The following is a 24334-nucleotide window of genomic DNA, read 5'->3' as shown; positions in this document are numbered from 1 at the left end:
TTTATTGCCATGGCGTCTATTTCACGGTCTTAACTTGCATTCTGTTTTAGAATGTACTTCAATACTAATTACATACTGCAGATAATTGCCACTTGCAATTAGTATAGCAGAAAATGCTGTTTGCATAATAGTGCTGCTATTGCGATTACCATTTTACGCCGCGTAAATAGCATCTGATTGCATCATATTGAAAATATGCTATTTACAGCAGTGTAAATAGCATCTGGTACTATTTACATTTAGTGCAGATAGCCGCTGGCAGATATTTAAATTCTTTCACATGTTCACCCCGTGCACTTATTCATATATTGTACTATTTGAAAGGACAAGAGTCTTCTCCTAGTATTGAGCAGAAGTACAGGGTATAATATACACTCATTCCAATGCTATAAAAGCACCTCATTAACGAGCATTAGTGTATACCATCTGCTCCTCAAAATAGATGTATAAAACGACAACTTGTATGCTGTAATAAGATGTCATCAGTAATCTGACCTGTGGCATCTAGGAACCATAAACGATCATTGCACATGTGCATGGCAAATTCTACACTGAAATGAGCGCTGTATTTTATGAAGTTTGACCTCAGTTTTGACCCCACATGAACTACTGTGCAGGGTTTTGTAATTGAGTTAGTGTTAGTTTAATGTTCAATATGATATTTGGGGTGTGTTGTTCTGAAGCTATTTTGTTTTGTACAGATTATTCACAGTTTATCTGATATTTAAATTTCACGTTTTTTTTTTTTTTCCTCAGGGCCGTTTCTGGGTGTACTGCTGTCTGGTCCTAGAAAACATGCCAAGTAATTCTCTCCATGTGAACCTGCTTCCCCAGCTGGCATCTTGGCCCAGTTAGCTCATACCCTCAGCCCCTGCTGCGCTCTTCCTTCTCAACACAAACATGGTGTTCCAGCCCAGTGTCCGCTCTTCACTATACCAGGTACTGAAGCGCATACAGTATCTGATCTACATATTGAGAGGCACTATAGTTTTAAATCATTACCAACTCGATATTTATTATAACAGCATGCTTAATTTGAGTTGGGAAATGAAGAAACATAAGCCCACAAAACTGATATCACACTGGCCTCATTAAACATCAGGTTTAGTATTATTCCTTTAGCCTACATTTCTTGAACTTTGATTAACATACTTGAATCTTTTGAGCACATTTTTTTTTGTATGCAGGTCAGTTGAGAAATGTCAACTGTTCAGATGAATGTTTAATGTGGGACACTTTAAGAGCTCATGTGAACTTTGCCAAGGATTTGGGGATAAAATGGATTTGGGCCACACATTGGGCTGTGGTGTGAATGTAGCCTTGTCTCTCTAATATTATACAGATGCACAAACCTGCTAAAATAACATCAGTGGCACATCACACGCGTCACAGCAGGTTTTGTTCTCAATACTCGGGGTATTTAGAGCAAGATGATCATGTTGCTCAGCTAGAGCCGTCATTCTCGTTTGTAGAGTAGACAAATGAATGAAAATGCAAGTTGTATGACAGTACGTGGTGCTTATGGAAAGCGAAATATATGATCAGTAATTGTGCAGCAGTTTTTTTTTTTTTGGACATTGCCAGTTAGACTTTTTTTTTTTTTTTGTGTAACCAACCACAGTCCCAGATTTTACCATTTTTATTTATTTTTTTTAATCCAAAAAGTACACTTTTTTCCTTAAATTAATATATACAAATGTAATATATCAGGCAGAAAAAATCTGTTATTTCAAATGCTAAATGAATTGGAGTCACAAAACATGCACATTATATTCCATGAATTGGTTTGGAGGATCTATTCTGTTTACACCTGGATATAGCACTGTCAACTTGTGATGTCACCTGAACTGAATCTTTAAAATGTATTTGTTGTAGGTACTGGCCTCAGTGAAGAACCAGATAGACCAGTGGTCAGCGAATAAAAAGACTTCCCAGAGCTTCTCATAGCTGCCCAGCACTGCTTATTGGCCAGGGAGAGTTCACTAAGAGGTCAGACTAGATTCATGTCCTTCAGTCATGACTTAATAAACACAAAACTGTTTTACTACACAAAATAAAAATCAACATGTGGCTATTTCATAAACCTGAGAACGAGTAAGCATATTGGAATGATTCTAATATCTAATAAATACATCTTACTAGTCTTAAACTGTGTAATGTAATATATAGACCTGGTTTTCAGTTTATGGGTTGTATAGCTATTGTTTTCGCCCCATAAACAGATTCATCTTCTTTTGCAATTATTCATACTGAATAAATACAATATTGTAATTATTTCTAAGACAATGTTTACATATTGTACAATGATCTTTTTTTTTTTTTTTCTATCTAGACTCTCAAAGTCCACATAATGGAGATTGGTCCCATAGTTCTGAATCTAGACCGAATCAAGACAAACCGAATATCCAACCCAAAACCGTGGTTCCTTTAAACAAAACTGAGGTATACGCCACAGTTCTTTTCACAGAGTTCCTGAAAGAGCTAGCAGCCTTTGCACAAGAAATGACTCCATCCTTTCTCATCTTCCCCACGGAGCAGTAGCCTTTTATGTTTGTTATTAATTTTTCCAGGAAACTTTTGAAATGACATTTTGACTGATTTTTAGCTCTTACTGAAAGCACTAAAACTACACTGTAAACTCTAAAGTAACGTAGGAATGTTTTTTTTTTTTTTTGGGGGGGTCTTTTAAGCGTATGTTTTTGTCTATCGTGTGACACGCGTCCATCATTTGATTTATGCATTACCAACCTGCCATAAAACATAGATTTGCCTTTATTTCACAAAAGTTGACTTTGAGGACACAAAATGCTGATGTCTAAATCAAATTTCAGGCCTAAACTAACTGGTGATGGCCATACAGCCATTTGAGCAAGAGATGACGCGGCATTACGTTATTATCATTTGAGGAGCGTATTCTTTACAGACTGGATATAGTACTGCTGGAACGTTCCTATGATGGCCTTACACTGATAGTGCCTGTTCCTTCAGTCCTTCCTTTTCAACATCATCTTCACCTTTTGTATACAGCAAGCACACTCTGTAAAACTTTTACACAACTTGTCTGTAGAATTGCTGGATTTCCTTTGACCTTGAGAAAGCACTCTTACTGTGGCACTGGTTCTATGTAGAGCATCACTGATCATAGCTTTCACTGTCTATGCAGCACATAGGTTGTTAACGATCATGTTTGAGACTAGCAGCACTGCATGCTTGTTAATTAGTATGATTTTTTTTTTTTTCTTTAGCTGGGTAGGATATACACTATTGTTCAAAAGTTTAAGCTTAGTAAGTTTTTGTTTTATTTATTTGTAAAGAAAGAAATCATTTTATCCGGGAATGACACATTCAGTTGATCGAATGTGAAAGTGATTTTGTAACGATTCACATACATTCACAAAAATCAGGTAAATGAGCCTATTCATAAAACAAATCGGTTTCATAAACATTTTAATCAGCACGACTACTTTTAATATTGAAAAGAAAATTCAGATTTGCCAAAAAACTTTGTAATTTGTATTAAAATAGAAAAGTTATTTTAAATTGCAATATTTCACAATATTACTGTAATTTTATCAAATAAATGCAGCCTTGATGAGCATCAAGTCGTCTTTCAAAACCATTAAAACATCTTCCCAACCCCAAACTTTTAAAATGTATCGTTTTAAAACCATTCAGAGAGATAATTAAAAGCTTATATTTTTATGGACATTCCTTTTGTATTTTGATTTTGCTTCTTTGTGTTATCTTGAATCCCCTATGGCCCCTGAAAATGGCCATGAAGGACAATGATTTTGCTGAAACACGATCAAACACCTTAGAATCAGAGTTGCATGCATACATGCATATACGTGTGTGTGTGTGTGTGTGTGTATATTTCACATCTGTACAAGAAAGCAGTTGACAAGCAATTCCAGTGCATCTAAACACCCACATGCAAAAAAGATGCTGTCCTTTAGTATCAAAGCTGTTGCTTTGATTTTGAAGTATGGTAAAAAAAAATCTATATCAAAACATTGAGTTTGTTCAGTAATACACGTCTTTAGTATAAACTGATTGACACATGAAATTTGCAAGTGCACCCGTATTGATTATACACATTTGCAATTATGCACGCTTCACAAATGTTCGATACATGATTTATTGCCTTAAATGTATTTGTTGACTTGAATTTTTTTTTTTTAAGTCCCTCCCTAATTGTGAATCAAAATATGACTACCAAACATCCTGAGGTCACAAAGTAGCATGTTAATCCAAAGATATTTATATGCATTTTTATGTACACGCTTATGACCTTTTTATATGGGGAATCAAGAGCTATATTAGAAGTTCTATGTTAAATTGCCTTTACTGGTGGTAAGCAATACTTCAATTTTACATCTTCGATACTTCTGTGTGTAGGTTAGGAAAAAGAAATACCGTATCTGTAATATTGTCACCAGCTCTACTTTTCACCCACTCTTTGTTTTCTTTAGATATGAAACTGTTTTCTGTATGCATTTTCTGTCGCTAAATAGAAATGGCTTCCGTGTCAGAAATGTATGAAGGCATGACATCTTGAATAAAGCTATCTCCTGTCCACTAAAACAACTGTAACACTGTCAGTCTTCTGAAGTTATATAAAGTTAATGATGAGCTACAACTGGAATGAACATCCCTTTACTGTCACTTTCTGAATGTACCAGGTTTATTTCTTTTTTGACAACTTTGTATCTAAATAGTGTGTAAGAAGAGCCTACACCCAAGTAATGCTACTGTAAATATGATCTTTTGGGTTATTAACAGTTAATTTTGGCCTACCCAATGTACAGTGTTGTGTGAGGATGTGTCTGTTTGTTTGGGAACGTTAACTCATGGATGCTGTTGACCTAATTTAACCTTTCTGTAAAAGGGGCTTTGTTTAAAACTAGGTCCTTTCAACTCCTTTTCAGTAATGGTCTCCAACATTTTTTCCAAAGGACCCATTGTGATGTATCCGCTCACTAACCTATTCACCTATAGATGTTTTGACATTCAAGTTTAGAATTATTTGGAACCAAACCCAAACGTTACATAGAAAATACAGAAATAATAGCTAACATCAGGAATTGTATGGTAGCCATACGATTGTGTTAAAAAACACGATCCACCAGAGGGCGCCAGTTACTAATTTAACGCAAACGTTCCATGGTTTAAAATGTGTTTCATGCGGTCTAAATTTAAAATGTTGGGTCTGATTAAAAAAAGCCTGGTAGTACACAAACGCTGCATTTATTTCACCCCCTGTCAGACCTTATGCTGCAGCAGACCTGGATCGAGTGCTGGAAACGGCTAATGCTGATTAAACATCAGAAGTTTCAAGCGACCTTGGCCTGACCTGCTAAAAGTCTGAAAGTGATGAATAATCCCACAAAATCCAATTCTGATGGAAAATCCATAGAGAGCTGCAAACAACCTAAAGCAGCGCAAAGAGATTCTGTGCACACACAAGATTTTCTCACAAGAGCTTACTATTAAGGAATCGATGATCATTGAGTGATAAATGTCTTAGAGGCCAGAATTAACTGAGCTGTGAAGAATAAAATCCTTAACTCTTTAGAAAATAAAACACAGCCTTGACGCACAGAACATTTGTTTATCAGACCGGTAAATATTAACAGGACTTTCTGGAACAGTTGTACAGACAAGTGTACAAACATGAAAATTCCATTTCTCCAGAACACAGCACTGAGCCGTAAAGAGGCATGCTGGGTAATTCAAGAGACCATTTTCTCTAGAATGGCTCTGGCTTGACCGGCCGTTTTGCCTTTGGTTTCTCTCATAACTTCACCCATCAGTTTGTTAATTACTTTCTTATTGCCCTCTGATAATCTGAACCTGCAACGACAAAGTTAATTTGTAAAAATGATTGCATAAGTTATATTTTAGTAATAATTTTAGATATTTGAATTGGCTGAAGATCAATGTTTGGATTTACCTCCCCAGGGTGACTCTCCACAATCCTCTTACAGATCTTTAGTAGCTCCTCTTTGTCATTTATCATCCACAAATCCTGCTCCTTCACGATCTGGTCCACTGTCTTCTCTGGAGTCTTACATCTCCTGAAAACCTAAGCATGCGAACACAAAGCAGGCCTGCATCTCGCAACTCTTCGGCCATTTTGTAAAAGTTGATTCCAGTTGACGTTTTTTTCCACTTACTTGCTTGGCTGCTGAAGATGAGATATGACCAGATTCCACAAGATTGATCAGTCCAGCAAGAGCGCGTGGAGAGATGGGACTGGGAAAGAGAGGAGGGAGGAGATTAGAAAGTAACAGCAGATTGCCCTCACAGAAAGACACGTGAGAATGAAAGTCTCGGAGAACAAGAATTAGAAACATTAAGACCCAGGAGAACTCCATTACTGAACGGGTTAAACAAGGCTTCTCTTATTGTGCGTGTTCACACGGTTTGGCCCTCTCACGTATTAGTGAACTTAAGAAGACAAGAAGTGATCATCGAGGGCAGTTTCTGATCACTGAGCTGGCAAAGTCCCAGAAAAACACTCCCATACATACATCCCCGGCAGGAAGTGAATACAGCTTCCATTATTTATTACTTACTGACTGGAAACAATGTTGGTGAGAAGGAATAAAACAAACAGACTGGAAATAAGCCTCCAGCACTCACACAAAGTCTCCTTTTCTCTTGGAATTATTTATTCTAATTTATTTTCCAATGTTTCAACGTGTATCGCAGCTATTGAGTGACTCTTCTCAGTGCTGGCTCACCTTTGAGAGACTTTCAGACTCTGACTGTTCAGATTTCCCATCAGGTCCTTGATCACCCAGCCAATCACCTTCCCTCGGTTCTGCTTAAGCTCCTGCCTGAACAACGCTCTCAAAGTAGTCCACAAGTCCGTCTTTCGTTCTGAAGCAGAGTAGTTATTATAGAATTAAAATCTTTTAAATTGATATTAAATACCTATGATGATGATCGTTATATTTATCCAATGAAAGACAACTGATAAAATATACATTAGAAAACTGATTAGTCATATTTTCTAAATTCTTCTCTCACTTGAGTATAATTGAATTTTTTTTTTTATTTTAAGCACCTCTTTTTACTTTGAGATCTTTCTGATGTTAAATACTAATTTAAAATCAGAGTAAGATTAGTTATTTCAGCTTTGAAATCAAATCTTTGCAAAGCTATGACAGGAAACACTGGCACCTAACAATGCCCTGTGAAAAAAACACAAACCCAAATAGGAAAAAGGTGAAAAGAATGTGTGAAAATGTGTCATAAACCCCTGAAATTAGTGTCTCGTATTTTAGAGCAGTCAATTAAGTCAATTAAATTTGTAAAAATATTCTGATGCAACCCCTTTTTGTAATCGCTAACATTTCATAAGAAACTAATTTAACTGTTGCATTAGTTACATTTGTTTTGTGCTTAAGTGACACAATTCTGTTACATGTAACAACGCTGGAAATGTGTGTTCCATTTAAATAAACGGCGCACAGCTTGAATGAGGACTTCCTCACCACCAGCGTGAAGCTGTGCTCTTGCAGGATGCCATACGTCTCCACTAGCCTTGTCCTTTTCACAGATGGCAGCTCTGGCAACCGGGCACTTATCCTGTCGATCACCACGACCTGGGCAGGGTCAGCACCAGCGGCACCGGCCGCCGCCTCATAAACAAACAGCGGCGGCAGGTTGGGCTCTGCATGAACCTGAGATAAAGAGAGAGGGATGTATGTACATGCGACACAGCAGAAGAAGGGACTCGGGCAGGTCATGTCATGTGGGGAAACACAAGAGCGTGTTCTTATCAGGTGCAGAGATAAGCCAGCATTTGTTGTGTTCACGCGCGGCGTGCGGTCATCTCGTGGACTAATTCCAGCCCTCTGCGTCTCTCTGTCGACCTCTCATGTATCTCTTCGACCCGCAGCAGCCACACATGTCTGGCCAATTTCGGTCTGAAAGCGCTCTCCCGGGGGCGGCCCATCAGAAAAAAACGGGTGACTGAGCCCTCTTCAAAAATTAATGTAACAATTTAAGAGATAAAACAGCCTGTTGTTGTAATCAATTTCAAATGTGCATATAAACACACACACACACACACACACACACACACACACACACACACACACATATATATGTGTGTGCATGCATATATATATCGTTTTATTTATTTTTCTTTCTTCCATGCATCATAAATGCAAGACACCTCAGATTGGATATTCAAATTAAGCATTTGTTATTTGTTTCTGTCAGAAAAGAAAAAGAGAAATTAACTTGACTTCTTTCAAACAGACAGCAAATGCTGAATTGTTTGATAAGATTTTTATAAGATTTTTAATTTTTTTTTAAAACGTCGAGTTTATTAAAAGTTGAATTTTTAGCAGTCTTCATTGTCACACGATTCATTAGAAATCATCAAAAAAAAAAGAAAAGAAAAAAAGAATGATCATTTCAGGATACTTTGATAATTACAAAGTGTGTGTGTGTTTTATGCGTGTCAATGAAAATCATTTCAACACGTTTATGTTGGTCATAGTCTGTAGATGGCACTGCACCCTCCCTCCTCCTTCATGTGGGTCTGCAGCCGCATTATCGCAGCACAGGAAATGCATCCTCAGTCCTTTACATTGCTACCAGTCTTCCTGTCCTCTGTTTTATTCCCCGGTCCCTCTCTCTCCCTCTCTCTATGTCACCGTATTCACTTTCATCCATCTCTCTTCCTCCCTGGTCTAGAATCTCAGAATTTCAGCTGCTTTCCTTTCACCTGGATTTCTTTCATCCTGCGCTGTCCATCTCTCCGCTCTGCTCCATCACTCTCTGCACTGTCCTCCCTTGTTTTTCTTGTTTTCCTGACTCCCTGTAGCACTCCACAGGATGGAGCAGATTTCACTCACCTGAAAGGGTCATGGAGGGTTATACGCACCTGTAGTCTTGTAGGCCTTCCTTTATCCCTCATTGGAACTGTGTTACTGGTGAGAGAGTGATAAATAATAAATACGTTATAGTTAAAGACAAAAAAGGCTGCAAGCAAAGCATGTTATGATACAATGGTTCCTACAGGTATTAAGTAATGTACATATGCAGGAAAATGTATAGTCAGTTAGTCATTATTGCACCAAACTGGGAGAAGGGAAAATAGGACAGAATGGAGGACGGCTATTTTGGTGAAAAATAAAATGTGTCCATTTTGAGAAAAGTACCATTGGCGGTATCCATGTTCACCCGATTAATTAATGCAAGCATTATGGCACGTTCACAGTTTTATTAATTTACTTCAGTTGCTTGGTGTTCTACTTTATATTCTATTACACTATTAACAAATACATGTTAATCTGAATAATCAAAAGACAGAACAAAAGCAACAGTTGTTCTACCTTCTTCGGTGAATTCGTAATAAACTACTTACTATATCTAATAAAGTGTATTTAGCTCATTCAAGAGATAGTTCGCCCAAAATGATAATCCATAATAGAACTATGCATTTAAACACGACATGTGAACGCTACCGTATATTAAACTGTATTGCATGCCTTTCGTTTATTTTCAGATTAATCCTGCAATTATCATCCCGAAGAAGTTTATTTAGCGATAATGACCTGCTCGCTGCGCATTATCCTGATAACCGCATGGCTATCTACCAAACGACAAATAAATAACGCGCATTTTCTAGAAATTACGCGAGAAGAAAGAGACCAAAAGTCAATTGTAGTTTAGCTTCTATTGTGCAAAGATGTCTGACCACAGACCGCCGACTGGCTAATTAGAATAAAGTATTCCAGAAGGTTGCGTGCTAAGCACTATTAGATTGGTGGTTTGCGCTAGCAGATCATGTCCAAGAGCAGGAGGACACAGCTGTGAGAAGTGACTTTTATTTCACGGGCAGATGCTCGCAGTAATACTGCTCTGTCATGTGTAGAGAGCATGAGTTAGTGTGTGTGTGTGTCTGGCGCTGTGTACAAGTCAACACATGACACAACCACCGAGGTCAAATGATCGCATTCATCTTCTGTCACAGACAGATAGGAAAAAGACCAGGGGAACAGGAGTAAACGCAGCATTTCCTGAATCACTCTCGACCAGTGTTGGGCAATCTACTGTGCCACAACACAAGAAATTATATTTTGCGAGTTGTGAGGCTGCCTTTTGAATTGAACATGAGACACGGAGGCATGCATCGCAAAATAAATGCCAGGATAACGTCTGGCTACTGCACGGTCTACAAAAAACAATGACCGTTTGGCAAGTGGACGGCCCAGTTCATGGACAAATGAACAATATTGGTTTGACGGTGTATAAAGAATGCCTTTACTAATCAATCTTACTTGAACAACTGTTCTAAAGTAAGATATTTTATTGTTTTTAAAAGAAGTTTCTTTTTATTATATTTTCAAGTATCGTAAAAAGGGGTTTATTCCTCTTATAGAAGTCTTCAGTGCCACATAACGATCCCTCAGAAATCATTCAACTTTTTTGCTCAAGAAACAGTTCTTATTCTGCTTATTTTTTATTCATATATTTGACATTTTAAAAAAATACTAAAAAATGTATACAGTTACATTTGAAAAGATCCTTGCTGAAAATGTATATATTTATATAAAAATTAGTAAAAGCCTGACCTGACTGATTCAAGCAGTATAGTACCTAATGAATCACACGAGGTCGTGACTTTTACTATTGTCAGCTCAATTCAAAGTAATAATATGTGAGTAACGTGCATTGATGTTTTTGTAATGAATAAAATTACATTTTTTAAATAATCAAAATATTTAATTATGAAACGAATCTTCATTGTATTTGTGGTATTGCACTGCACTCTTATTTCAGTGGTAGGAACCGTTTAAGGTTAGCAGAGGGGTCTCTTCTTCTGCTAAAAACATTGACTGAACCTGAAGCCGAGCTCAGTGTGTGCAATGTAAAGCTCAATATATGTGATCAGCCATGAGACACTAAACATTTAATCCAATGTGAACAATATTAAGTGGCTGCGACTTAAGGCAATCAGGAACCAATATAGAATGTGAGACTCAAAGCATGTAAAACATAGATCCTCTAATTGCATTGCTCTGTTCCAATTGATATCACAGGAGAATGCAGCGCTTGTAGAAATATGCCTGTTCTGGGCCTCCTTACCCAGATTTGCTGTCAAATGCTCGGGTCTCATTAAGAACGGTCCCACCGCTCTGTAGAACCTCCATCTGTCTCTGGATTTCGTAGTCTATGGAACATGTACCAAGAGAGAGCCAATCAAACTCTAACCACAACCTTCTGCCAACAAAAAGACCTAAAGTACTTCTAAAATGGTTGCACATCAGCATTTTCCTCATGACTGCTTAAACGGGCTTTGGGCGGGGGGCTGTTCTATTGCAGAAAACCTCTGGTAATCCTTTAGTTTTATCACAGTACAATAGCCGTCTTTACAAAACGCGTTAAATATTTATTAAATTGTATAACTTTCTCTTTTACTTTCTCAGTTTACTCTCTTTTATTGACAGCGCTATTTAATCTTCCCGTCCCTGACAAGCATGTTTACGTGGGTCTTCAACGCTCATTATTTTCTTGGATCGGCTCAGTCAGATTTCCTTTTGAGTGAAACTCCTGGTTTCAAAAACAACTTGGTGTTTGAAATTATTGTGATATGCGCGTGTACATGCGCGTTTCATCGCCAGAGACGACGGCTTCTGCGGCCTTTATTCGACAGTGCGCATCTTGACAGAGCATTTAACATGAGACAGCGACGGAGTGAGGTGAGAATGCTTATTGTTCGTGTTGCTTATCTGGAGTTTGCAGTTTGACTTTCAGCTCTGGCATAATTACACAGAGACACTCATTCCCTCCAACCGATGCCAGGCTAAATCTGACAACCGCACAAGAAAAGTGACTTCCAGCTATTACTAAAGCGTGTGAGTGTGTGCGTGAATACCAATGCAGCATGATTAAAAGATTTCTGAAATCCACTGGCTAAAAGTGTACTTCATTCCCTCGACGCGTCTTGCTGTACAGAGGACTAGCAAAGAGATTTCACTGTACGTTTGTACTTCAACTAGAAAAGACCTTCTTCAAACCAGAAGGAGATCTTGACATCCATAAAGTTCGTACCTATGGCTTTAGCTAGGTGCCTCACGCTGTTGATATTTTTGACCTCCGTCCTCACTCCCAAAGGCTCTCCAGGTCGATGCACGGACACGTTGGCATCAACTCTAAGCTGCCCCTCTACAAGAAGAGAGAAAAAAATGAGAATCCCTCCAAACAGTCATTACAATTCAACCATCCACAGCTCTCAAAACCCCTGCTTAACAAACACTGCATACATTTGAATTTGAATGATTTATTTGCATGAAATACAGTATTCTGGAGTGCCCTGTGCACCGCTGAATAGTCTGCACCAGATAAACAATTTGCTGTATTTTGCTTCAGGGGGTTTTGATTAAACAAAAGCTATTGAATTTTTCATCACAGGAAGACAATGGGTTGATTGAGCAGTGACACTTTGAGAAGGGGTTGAGAAACAGGTCAGTTATTTTCTCATTTAAATGTTTGTCTCCTACACAAACACTGCATTTTATCAATGTTCTTACTTAAAGTGCGTAATTGAAACTATGACTCACTCATATTTACTTTCAAGAACTCGAACATCTCAGTGCATTCAAAATACAAATAGCAGGGAATCTAGAAACGGGGAGCAAGTTAACTCTTTAGTGAAGCCATATAGAGTAACCAGATTAAAGACTGGATTTCTATAGACCATGACGCACTCATATACAGTTTACAAAAATATACGGTTATTCAAGGGCAGGCTTTAAGATTCCCATTGAGATAGCTACCATTTTGTGCATTTAAACTGGGAGTCATCTCAATCACCACAAGGACTTGTCCTAGGTCTCTGCAATTTTCAATATACATGTTGCCCTTGGTAATATTATTAGAAAATATGGGATTAGTTTCCATTGTTTTGTTGATGATACTCAACTATAAATGCAAGACCGGATGAAACTTCTGAATTATCCAAGCTAACAGAGTGTGTTAAAAAAGTAAAAGATTGGATGACCAATCATTTTCTTTACTATTAATTAAAATGTAATATTATTTTAATTTATTAAATTAACGGAGGTAATACCTATTGGACCAAAAAACACCAAACAGTCTCTTGGATTTGCATCTAGATGGATGTACTGTCTTTTGAAAATCATATTTCCCCATGTAACAAAAATGGCATTCTTCCAACTTAGAAACATTGCCAAGCTATGAAACATTTTTCTGATGCAGAAAGGCTAATTCATGCATTCCTGACCTCTAGACTGGACTATTGTAATGCACTGCACTCAATAGAGAAACCACAGATTTTATAGTCTCTGCACTGGCTACCTATTAAGTTCTGTATTAGCTACAAAATATTATAACTTACCTATAAGACACTTAATGGTTTAGCTCCTCTGTACCTAACTAGTCTTCTACAACGCTACAATTCAACCGGCCCCCATAAGATCTTTTGAGTTTTAGTAGTACCAAGGATAGCAAAGTCCATCAAAAGAGGTAGAGGTACATTTTGTCTAAGCCTTCCTGTTAACAACTGGAGTTCAGACATGCTCTCTCTGTTTTTAAATCCAGATTAAAGACACATAATGCATCTCATAATCTTGTACTGCAGTTATATCTGATCAAAAGCACATTATTATTCTTTAGCACAGGTTAATCAAATAATTTTTGCTCGGATGGAACAGCAGCTGTGCTTATTATGTCCCTATTTGTTTCTCGGTTTCGCCACACTAGCTTCAGTCTGGAAAATGTTGCCATAAGTTAAATATAGTTCAACGATAAAAAAGTTTCTACAATATATAAATATTGACTGGATATTTGAACACAAAATTCACACACAAGGCTAATCTTGGCGATGTACAGAATACTATCTGGGCTAGTTAATGAATAATAAAGTGCTGTCAAATGATTAATCACAATAAATTGGATCAAAGATAAAAGTTGTATGTTGTATGATGTATAAATACATATGCATGCATATATATGTAGAACCATATGATATATATATATATATATATGAATTTAATATACATGTAAATATTTTCATTATATATAATATAATGTTTTACTATGTATGTTTTATTAACACGAGTTAGCACTGGACGACATTTCCATAGCAAATTTTTAATTTAAACTTTGGTAAAACTGTCCTTTTCACTGATTCAATAATTAGTTTGCTTCATTAGTCAAATGTTTAAATAGAATTTTTTTTTTTGAAATTTAAGAAATTTGAAATTGCATTAATTGCATTAGATTGTTAAAACAGTTAATACAATAGTTAAATATTAGTAAGATATGTAAATACTGCAGTTTATTACAATTAAACAATTATTAAATACTATGTAACCTATCTATTATGAAAAGTTATTTTGGAGCTTATTGGCCAAAATATTGTTTTTAGACTAAGAAACCACCCTTTTAAGCTATTTACGTTGATTTGTGCCAGAGACCGAGTCATGGGAATAAATGTGTATATACTATTAAAAGGTTCTGATCAATGTTAGCTGTAGGGGATGCATTAAATCACCGGCCATGTTAGCCTGGCAGGTGCCCAGAGCTTGCACGATGAGCTGAAGCTCTCTGACGGCAGCTGCTGCCTCCTCTCCATGAGCACATCTCTGGCTCCATCACCAGCTCCATCAGACCTACACCTACAGAGAGACACAGTGTTTATAACAGACACTGTCTACAAATGACACACACTCTTCATGTTTTTGTGATGAAGCAGCACCTGCTCTGTTGAGATCTATGAGAATCTGACTCCGTTCATCATCGTGAAGACTCTTTCCACTGTCTTGCTCAAGCTGGATCTGTTTGATTTTCACGCTCTTGGTTACAACTTGGCGTCTTCTGCGATCTTCAAAATGACTATAGACCAACATGCCATTCACTGCTATTGGAACCCTCTGCTGGGTGATCTGATAGCCTGCCTAAAAACACAAACACCAATCTGTTACACAACTAAACGACGATGGGTATAATCGCTAGTTCATCTAGACCTAAATATTACACATTTGTCTCTGGTCAAAGATTTTCGAACAACAGAAGAGTGCTAGGAGATCCAAAATAAAAATAACAGATGAATTAAACTTAACAGATAACTAACAGATTCTGCCAATATCAGCATTAAGTTATTAAATTAAATAAAAATAAATGTTATATATAATTCAGTTGCAAATAACTTAATATTATAGTTTTCAAATACAATATTTAGTTTTATATTTATTTAGTTTCTATTATATATTTCATAGTTTTTGCCTTCTAATTTATGTATTAAAAAAAACATTTAATCTTTAATATAAACGCTATTCATTTAAACTTTATATTCACCCCGAGGAAAAAAAATGTATCATAATTTCCACAAAAATATTAAACAGCACAACTGAACTGACAATTCAGCTTTGCCTTCAAAGAAAAAACTTCTAGTTACTATACAATATAACTGTTTTCTGTTTTAACGGAACAATAATTTAAAAACTTTGTATTTATAATATTCTAACACAGTATAATTCAGGGCTTTATTTAGGCGTTCAAAATTTACTGTAGCCTTTTGTATTTAATTTTTAGCATTTTTGGATTTATGTAGCATCAAAGCCATGCTGTGTTTTGGTTTACATGCAATCTAAATGAATGACCTTAAAACATCATTATTGTATAACCTGAGAGATCTTTTTTGTCATCACACATTAGAGTCAAATCCGGTGTTTGACAGGGTTGGGTAGGGTTGAAAGGCCAGGGTTAAGGTTATGACTAAATGAAACCGCATACGGATGGATACTCGTGATCTGGCTACATTTTCAACCTCCTTCACTTTCACTGCAAAGCAAAACAGAGCACTCATAACTGTTGCTATGGAAACTCCATGACCAAAAGCCACTACAAATTTATCATGGTTATTGGCATGCAAAAGAGTAAAGGAAAGAAAAAAGCAATTAGCCGTTACCATCTGTGTGTTGTACCTGATCAACTAATTCATCATTGCCACACACACAAAAAAGTAAGCACTGAAGAAACTAATGAAGAGCGACAAATTCCTCGTAAGTCAGAGATTCCCTCCATTTCGATGTCTGAGCCAACTCAGTCAGAATCAGTCCTAGTTGGGATTATTTTGCCTTAAAAATGGTTTTGCAATCCGTTTGGTGAATGTTGTATTACAACATAAATAATACAGAAAGGATGCCTGCACAGCCCAAATATATACACTAATTAAATTTTGTCTGATATTTTGTCTCTCTAAAATTGTGTCAGATTTAAAATTACATTTAATACTTTTTAATCATGAGTTAATCTCGCATGCTGTATCTTTACACAAGAGATCACGAGTCCTGATGTAAACAAAATCAGAGTAAACAGAATATAGCCAAACAACAAACAATAAACAACAGAGCACAATGGGTTTTATTTTTTTATTTATTTTTTTAAAATTTTTCCAAATTTTTTTTTTTTTTTAATGATGATAATGATGAAGTTGTAAAATTCCTGGTAAAGTACTATATTGCCTTTACTGCTCAAAATAGACTGACCAATAAGAAAAGGCACTGTTACCGTAAAAGCAGGAAATATACTAAATTGACTCAACAGTGCCCCCTCCCCTCTTCCAATTAAAAATTAACATCAGCATATATACATATACATGCAAATATTATTTCTGTATATATACATATATAAAATCAAGAATTCTATACAGAAAAATACAGATTAGCCAATTGTTCTAAAGCCAATTATTTCAATCTCTTCATACAACCATAGATTTTTAATCCTGTGTTTGGCTTTTACTACTGTTGACTGTATTCAGGTCTTAAATAAAGGATTTGTGCACAAAATGATCATGCACAAAAACATATAAGAATCATAAAGCTTTATTTGTCACAGAACGTATTTTCTGCAACAATTCAAAAGACAGTAGAATATTTTTTACATTCAAGGAAGGGAATTAAAATTACAACTTTAGGGCAATACTCTTTGTTGTTACTAAACTTCATTTTCAAACTAAAATGTACAGTCTTTTACCTGTTTGTGATTTCCTTTTTTCTTCAAATGAAATGTTACAGTGTTGTGAGTAGTATCAGAGATGGCTGAATTGGTTCATGTCTTAAAACTCCTTGTTGAAAAGATTTAAAACTCCTATATTAATAAAAGAAGAAGAAGAAGAAGAAGAAAAAATTCTGCTACCAAGGCCACTGAGAAAGTGGGCGGTTACTGCTGAGGACTATAGAAACCTGTGATGAATTGAGGCGTATGCATCACAAAGTGCAACTTCTTATTTATTTAATTATTTTCTAATCGCTCTAAGGATATTTACAAAGGTGAGTTTAAACTGCATGTTTTATGGAGTACAGTGTTCTCAGAACCGCTAAAACATTTTCATGTTCTTTTAACTACAACATTAAAAGAAAAATTATTTGGCCTCACAAATCCAAGACCAGAGCCTGAATGTTTTAAGCTTTTAAGAGCAGACGCTGTCATTCATCTACATTAGCGGCAGCTATTCTTTTCCTGCCAGTTCAGCATCATTTCTACATTAAACCTCAGAGAAAGAAAGAGTGATGCTCTGGATATATGCACATGTCTCTTTGACAAACGATGGATCCATAAAGCATCTAATCAAAAATAACAACCACATAGAGTTGGACGCGCCAAGAAAGATGTTCTTGTCCATTGCATTTGTGTCATCAGCACTTCTATCCCTTGGAATGTGAAGATAAAATGCTGACAAATTCATTATGTGTGCGCAGGGGAGAAAACTCACGGGCATGTCTGCATAAAAGTAGTGCTTCCTGTCGAACAGTGACTTCCTGTTGATGGTACAGTTGAGAGCGAGACCTGTCAGTACAGCAGCCTCCACGCATCTTCTGTTCAGTACCTTAGGAAATGCAGCAGCAAGACATTCATCAGAATTTATAACTGCAATGAAATGCGATGAATTATATTGGTGTGTGTATATATGCGTGGCATTTAATTCATTTACATACTGGCAGTGTTCCTGGTAATGAGGCATCAAAATGTGAGACAAGTGAGTTTGGTGGAGCCAAGAATCTAACGTGAGATCCAGAGAAGAGCTTTGATGTGGACTGAATCTGAGCATGGATTTCCAGACCCACAACACCAACCATCTGAGGAAGACTAGAAGAGATGAAGAGTTGGTGGCACTGAAAGTGATGGCACTGTAACTTACACTACGACAAATTCAATTGTCAAAAGTGACAATATTCTTACAATAGCTATTTTGTGGCATTGTGTGTGTGTATTGTTTTTAATTTATTTCAATTTAAATGTTCGATTTTGTATTATTTTTGCGGTATGTACTAATGGCAAATAATGTATAATTTATTTCAGAGGACATGTAAAGTCAGGGTCAAATCAAGTATGGGTCTCCACCTCTCAAGTTTCAAATCTGCAGTCTGTTCTCACACACACACACACACACACACACACACACACACACACACACACACACACACACACACACATTAATTATTTCCTTTAAACCAGAGAAAGACCATTCCTCAAATCCGTCATGTTGATAAATGTCAGAATGCCTGTCTACAACCTACAACATTTTGGGGACATTTGGTTCCTACCTTTTAGTACGGACTTTGTGCTGAAGTTGAGTTTTGGATCCAGACGTCCATATTGTCCGTATCACTAAATTAAAACTATCAATATGATATAAACTTTGTGTTTTATTAGCATATTTTCTTAGCTTAAAGAACATTCTGCTGTACCCCGATGAGGAGGTTGCCATGCTTGTGTTTGTGTTTGAGAAGATGGTACATGTAGTTTTACTGAGCCGCCGGGAACTCGCGAGTATAACGTATGGCGATAAATAAAAAACTTCAACTCCCATAATGCCAGTAGTGCAACAGCAACGTTTCCGGCGACTTCTTATGACAGCGTTCATAAACCGCGTATCGATATCTGTGGGGCAGCTGGTGGCGGGAGATTCGCGCATGGTCCTGCACGTCAACGATCATCTTTGAGCGCTTCTCTACTTTCAGGATTTGCCTTTCGCTCTTTAAATTACAATGGCGCTGCAGCAAAACGGGATCGGATCCAAACACAGCGGTGACACTTCCAGCGATCGCCCATCTACGAACGGGAGCGGAGAAGTCCAGCGTGACCGGGCTGAGGGGTTCACGTTCACCTCCGAGCCCACTCTTGAGGACATCCGCCGCATGCAGACTGAATTCACGGAAGAGAGGAACTGGAACCAGTTCCACAAGCCGCGGAACCTGCTGCTGGCGCTGGTCGGGGAGGTCGGGGAGGTGGCGGAGCTCTTCCAGTGGCGCGGGGAGGTGGAGGAGGGTCTGCCGGACTGGACCGAGCCGCAGCGGGAGCACCTGGCCCAGGAGCTCAGCGACGTGTTGATCTATCTGGTCGAACTGGCAGAGAAATGCCACGTTGATCTGCCTCAAGCTGTCCTCCGCAAAATGGCCCTTAACCGACTCAAGTACCCGGCCAGCAAAGTTCACGGGTCTGCCAAGAAGTACACCGAGTACAAGGACTGATGCCCGGGGCGGCTTCGTGCTGCAGCCAAAGACTCTCGTTACCGAGTGGTTTATTTGAGGAAGCTGATGCTGAGTGCCTTAAAAACTGTAAAAATCCGTTGTGCTCTTAACGTCGATGGTTTTTATTTCATTTAAACTAAATGCTGGCACGACCGCCCCCGGTTTACTTTCAAGCTTTTTAGAATTTGTACGTAAGAAACTTGTTTCGGGTTTAGTTTTAAAGTTCTCATTTTAAGTTTTTACTTTACCAAACAAAAGCTGCTGTGGAGAACCCGGGTTTCTTTGCCATGTAGCGTTTTTGCTTCATCACAGTAAAGAGTTTTGTTGCAGCTCATGTGGTCTCTGTGCAGTTCACTTTTATTAAACACTAAATATATTGGGGAAAGTAAAAGTAAATATTTTAATTGAGATATATATATATATATATATATATATATATATATATATATATATATATATATATATATATATATATATATATATATATATATATATATATATATATATATATATATATATATATATGCTTTTGAAACTTATTAAAAGTGAACATCTATTAGATGATTGTGGATAGTTTACACCTTCGTTTATTATTATTATTATTATTATAAAATACTAAAATTGCAGGCAAGATTCTGATAAGCATTGAACTGTTTTTTTTTTCAGTGTGATTTAATGGTTGGACATTACTGGAGTGAATTAAGTTTTTGGTTCTAGACCGTGCAATAAAAATACAGCATGCCTTCTCTTAAGTGATTTTTAAAAATGCAGTTTTGAAAGGAGTTCAATAAATTACCCAAATCAATTCCATGCAGAGAATTATGGAACAACTGTTACTTTCTGATTCTCGTCTTGTAATGTTTGTTATTCTAAAGCTATATATCTACGCCTCTAATTGGCGAAGTTAACTTCCAGACACCTAATTAAATTCATCAGCTCATTAGCACAGTGTTTTGTCTTCTGAGGCCCGTGTTGGATTGGTAAGACACCTTAACACTGCTAAAGAGTGCTGAAGAAACATGAAGCTTCAAAGAAATGTACGACAAAAGCGAAGCGGACCAATTTGGCAAAAGGAATATTAGAGCATTTTGTGTATTTTGAGTTGCTTAAAGGAATAGTGAAAATGTAATCACCCTCAGGACATCCAAGATGTGCATAAGTTTGTTTCTTTATCTGAAATAAATTGGGAAAATGTAACATTACGCCTGTACACCAATGAGAGTCCAAACGGCTGATAAAAGGTCACAATTCTCAAGTAATCACACAGCACAGTCTATTAATTAACTTCTTGTTAGGAGGAAAGTTCAGTCTTTGTAAGAAACAGTCCATCAAGGTGTTTCAACTTTAAAACCGTAAAGTTTATAAGTCAATCTCCTGTTGTCCTCTTGCATTCAGTTTGATTCTTTCGCAGTCTTTTCACTTGTAGATGCTCCCTGGCCTGTTTATGCAGTATTTCTTGCCTGATTCGGATGAGACCACCATTTCACCGGAGAAACCAACTCCCTTGTATTTTGGCCAGAAGCGCTAGATGTTGTTTTCTCTTGAACACGCAGCTTTAACTTCACAAGATGTTAATCGAGGGAGTGAGTACTTGCGAATAAGTTCTCATCAGCTGCTTCGAGTTGTTTTTGCCGCAGTAACAAGATGCTGCTGCAAAGAGAGCTTGCATCTCCCAGACATTGTCGATCTGTTGTGTATCTCTCTCTCCGTGTGTCCTCCGTGGTGGGGGGCAAAGTGAGCCGTCAGCGTCCTGCACCATAGGAGATGCCTCACTGCTGCTTTCTCCCTCGCTCACTGATTTCTGATGCCACTCAGACTTTAGTGGCCAGACAGTGATTTTCCCCAGCATCTGTTATCCATTTGATGTCATTCAGAGCCGAGCGTCTGTGTGGAAGCCCCGTCACCATCTTGTCACTCTTTGATTTCAGCGTGCAAAATGTCAAAATCCAACTCGTTTTCTCTGTCCGTCTTGATGGCGTGAACGTCTCAGAATTAAAAACCTGGAAAACCTTGCTTTGACCTAGTCCTGGAAGTCCATAGTCCTTTATCCAAATCCACAATAACTCATCTTCTCAAACGGGACTATTTTGAGCTATATCATTATCTAGTCTGATTTTGTTAAAGTGAATGAGGCATCTACAGGAACGCAGCGCTAACTCCTCCGCCCCATTAAAGCAGACTTCTCATTCCCTCTAATTTCTCATTTTCCCTGAATCACACAAATTCAAACAGATGATTGAGCAGCCACAGAATAGACAGTGATTTCAGTGATCATCGCGCTTTAATTCAGATCACCACTGGAGATTACATTACAGAATCCCTCTGAAATTTTACTGAAATATCGATGTTACAATAGCGCAGTACAGGAAAGCATCTCTGAGCGCAGCACAACGTGAAGTGGATGAGACAATAGAAAATGGGAAAACGGTGGTGAAAATAGATCCTTGTCGTATAAAAGAATAGATTGCATGCATGCATAGACACACTTTTTCTGTTCACATGTTTTGAGTCAGTACAATTTTTTTGGTTTTTCAGAGATCACTTTGTCTTTATTTGATCACGCATGCAGCAAAAAATTACTATTGTGAAATATTACAACTTAAAATCGCTGGCAAAATTGCTATATTTTCAGCATGCAGTCTTCATTGTCACATGATCATTCAGTAATTATTCTAGTAGGTCGATTTGGTGAAAAAAAATTTGTTATGAATAGCGCTGGTTAATATTGTTTTAAAAACACAAAGCATTTTTTTCTGATGAATGGAAAGTTCAGATGAGCGTGTAGCATTTAGCTTGATGAAAAAAAAAATCTAATTTAATACTTTAATATATTAAATCATTTGTACACACTTGATAGGTTATATTTTACACGAAAAGTCACCCGTGAGGCTATGCAATCTAATTGAAAAGCTACACTTGACTGAAGTTTGAACTTTAAACTTGAATTCTGCTGATATATATTCTGAATTGCCTAGTTAACTACCTGCTTATTATATTCAGCTCCATGCCTCCCTTCAGATCCAACTAATCCCTGTGCAGATCTGAAACTGTTGTTCTGGGGTGTCATCCGTATAGATCCACTAGAACAACCTTTTCCCACAGGATAAAAATGAAAGACAAGAGTGCACTTTGTAACATCCAGTCAGTCAAATCAAAGTGCTATGCTGTGGAGATGGACCAGTGCTGCATGAGGAAAGAGCAGTTAGAGAATTTCTCACAATGACACTAAAGTGCCACACATTCCCACAGCAATAACATCAGCACATTCTGAGTAATGGCTCTGATGACTCCAGCCTCTGTATAAGTGGACCGGGCGTGGATGAGTGCACACGTAACTCAGATTCCATCACTTATTTCCTGCAAAACCTTCAAGAGCGCGGACGAAAACAGGGTCAGAGAGATGAAAGCCTAAGAGTGTACTGCAGAGAAGTGATTTTATTGGAGACTGAAGTAATACAACACCGCTCACATACTAGAGTTCCTGTTTCTCTATAAAGATTTTCTTTGTGAAACCCTGACCTCGTCCGGGGCTCCTGGAGCCCAGCATTTGACAAACCGCCAGCGTCTTAAATTACATTTTTTGCAGGGAATATCAGTCTCCTAATAAGACATTCTTGACCTTTCAGATGAGCAAAAAAAAAAAAATCAGGTTGTCACAAGTCTTTTCAAAACAATTTTTACCTTTATTATTGTACTCTCTCTCTCTCTCTCTCTCTCTCTCTCTGAACTGATTCACTGCTTATCAATATTTCAAAGAACCTAGCACAAAAACACGAGTTGAATCAACATATGCTAACTAAATAAAGGAAAGGAGATTATGTTATAAAGGGAATTTACTTCATATTCTCATGACTGTGTATTAAGTTTACAAATCTCTTAAAATATCACACAGTGTGAACTTTGATGAATGCTGAAACGTTGGAATTTTCTGTTAATGTCGGAAAATATCAAGTGGTGCAACTCTTAAGATAATAAATGGCATTATGGTTCTTTCCTGTATGTGTTAGAAATGAATTGAAAAAGTCTATAGTTAATACTTGTGACGCATACAGAAAGCTGCTTTTTATCTGGCTGTTGCCGCTGTAGCTATGTAGTTTCCCTCTCAGGATGAAAGACTTCAACTGACGTCTCTCTTGAGAGGGCGGCAGACCATAATGGAAATCTTGTATTCAAGATAGTTGTTGCCATGTAGGACTGTTGCTATGGAAGAGATTCCAATTGACTCTCTGTACCAGCAGTCAGATCCGACCAATGGCTGTTTGAAAAGCTACCACCAGAGGGCATTTTTCACACGTGACATTTGCTTGCGATATACGACTGAAATTAATTGAGTTTGAGTTTGTATATGTAATCTTCATACGGATATTTGCTTGATTCATGCGAATCGTGCTTTTCACAAGCAGAATACACAAACAGACATGTACAAATACAGCCACACACACACAAACACACACACGCCTCATTTGCAAAAGCTCTATCACACACATTAGATCAATGGTAAAACCTGTTATTGCAGCTGTCTATGGCACAGTAATATTGTCAGTGAGAGTGCACTGTATCAGCTGAATGGCAGATGGTGTGGTTTTCCCTTTTAAATAAGAGATTTGTGCAATTTTTTTCTTTTTAGGCAATGCTTTGGGCTGAATTTTAAGGTTGCGCTTTTAAATAGTCTGTCGCTCCAGAGGTCAATCTCTTCAATGTCATCATCATCATAAAAATGCACGTCCACAACAGATGACCGCCTTTTACCCTACACAATTCATCCGACTGATCGTACGTACTGTGTGTAAATGTGGGTGCTTGTGCATGTG

The 24334-nt window shown here is 37.4% G+C and overlaps 1 protein-coding gene and 1 pseudogene across 1 annotated transcript; one reads left to right on the top strand and one right to left on the bottom strand.

The window, feature by feature from the left end:
• Nucleotides 1-5591: 5591 nt before the first annotated feature.
• LOC122350637 lies at nt 5592-18967 on the bottom strand (annotated as a pseudogene).
• A 66-nt stretch (nt 18968-19033) lies between these two features.
• LOC122350613 (dCTP pyrophosphatase 1-like) lies at nt 19034-19857 on the top strand. Its single transcript, XM_043247260.1, has one exon. It carries the CDS (start codon nt 19041-19043, stop codon nt 19521-19523), a length of 483 nt encoding a protein of 160 aa, XP_043103195.1. The 5' UTR covers nt 19034-19040; the 3' UTR covers nt 19524-19857.
• Nucleotides 19858-24334: the final 4477 nt, after the last annotated feature.

Source organism: Puntigrus tetrazona, chromosome 1, assembly GCF_018831695.1.
Source record: "Puntigrus tetrazona isolate hp1 chromosome 1, ASM1883169v1, whole genome shotgun sequence".
NCBI classification, from domain to species: domain Eukaryota; kingdom Metazoa; phylum Chordata; class Actinopteri; order Cypriniformes; family Cyprinidae; genus Puntigrus; species Puntigrus tetrazona.
This window is presented reverse-complemented; position numbering and strand designations above follow the sequence as displayed.

What these genes read in the sequence shown, in the direction of transcription:
- LOC122350613 (XM_043247260.1), top strand. Translation starts at nt 19,041, where the DNA reads ATGGCGCTGCAGCAAAACGGGATCGGATCCAAACACAGCGGTGACACT.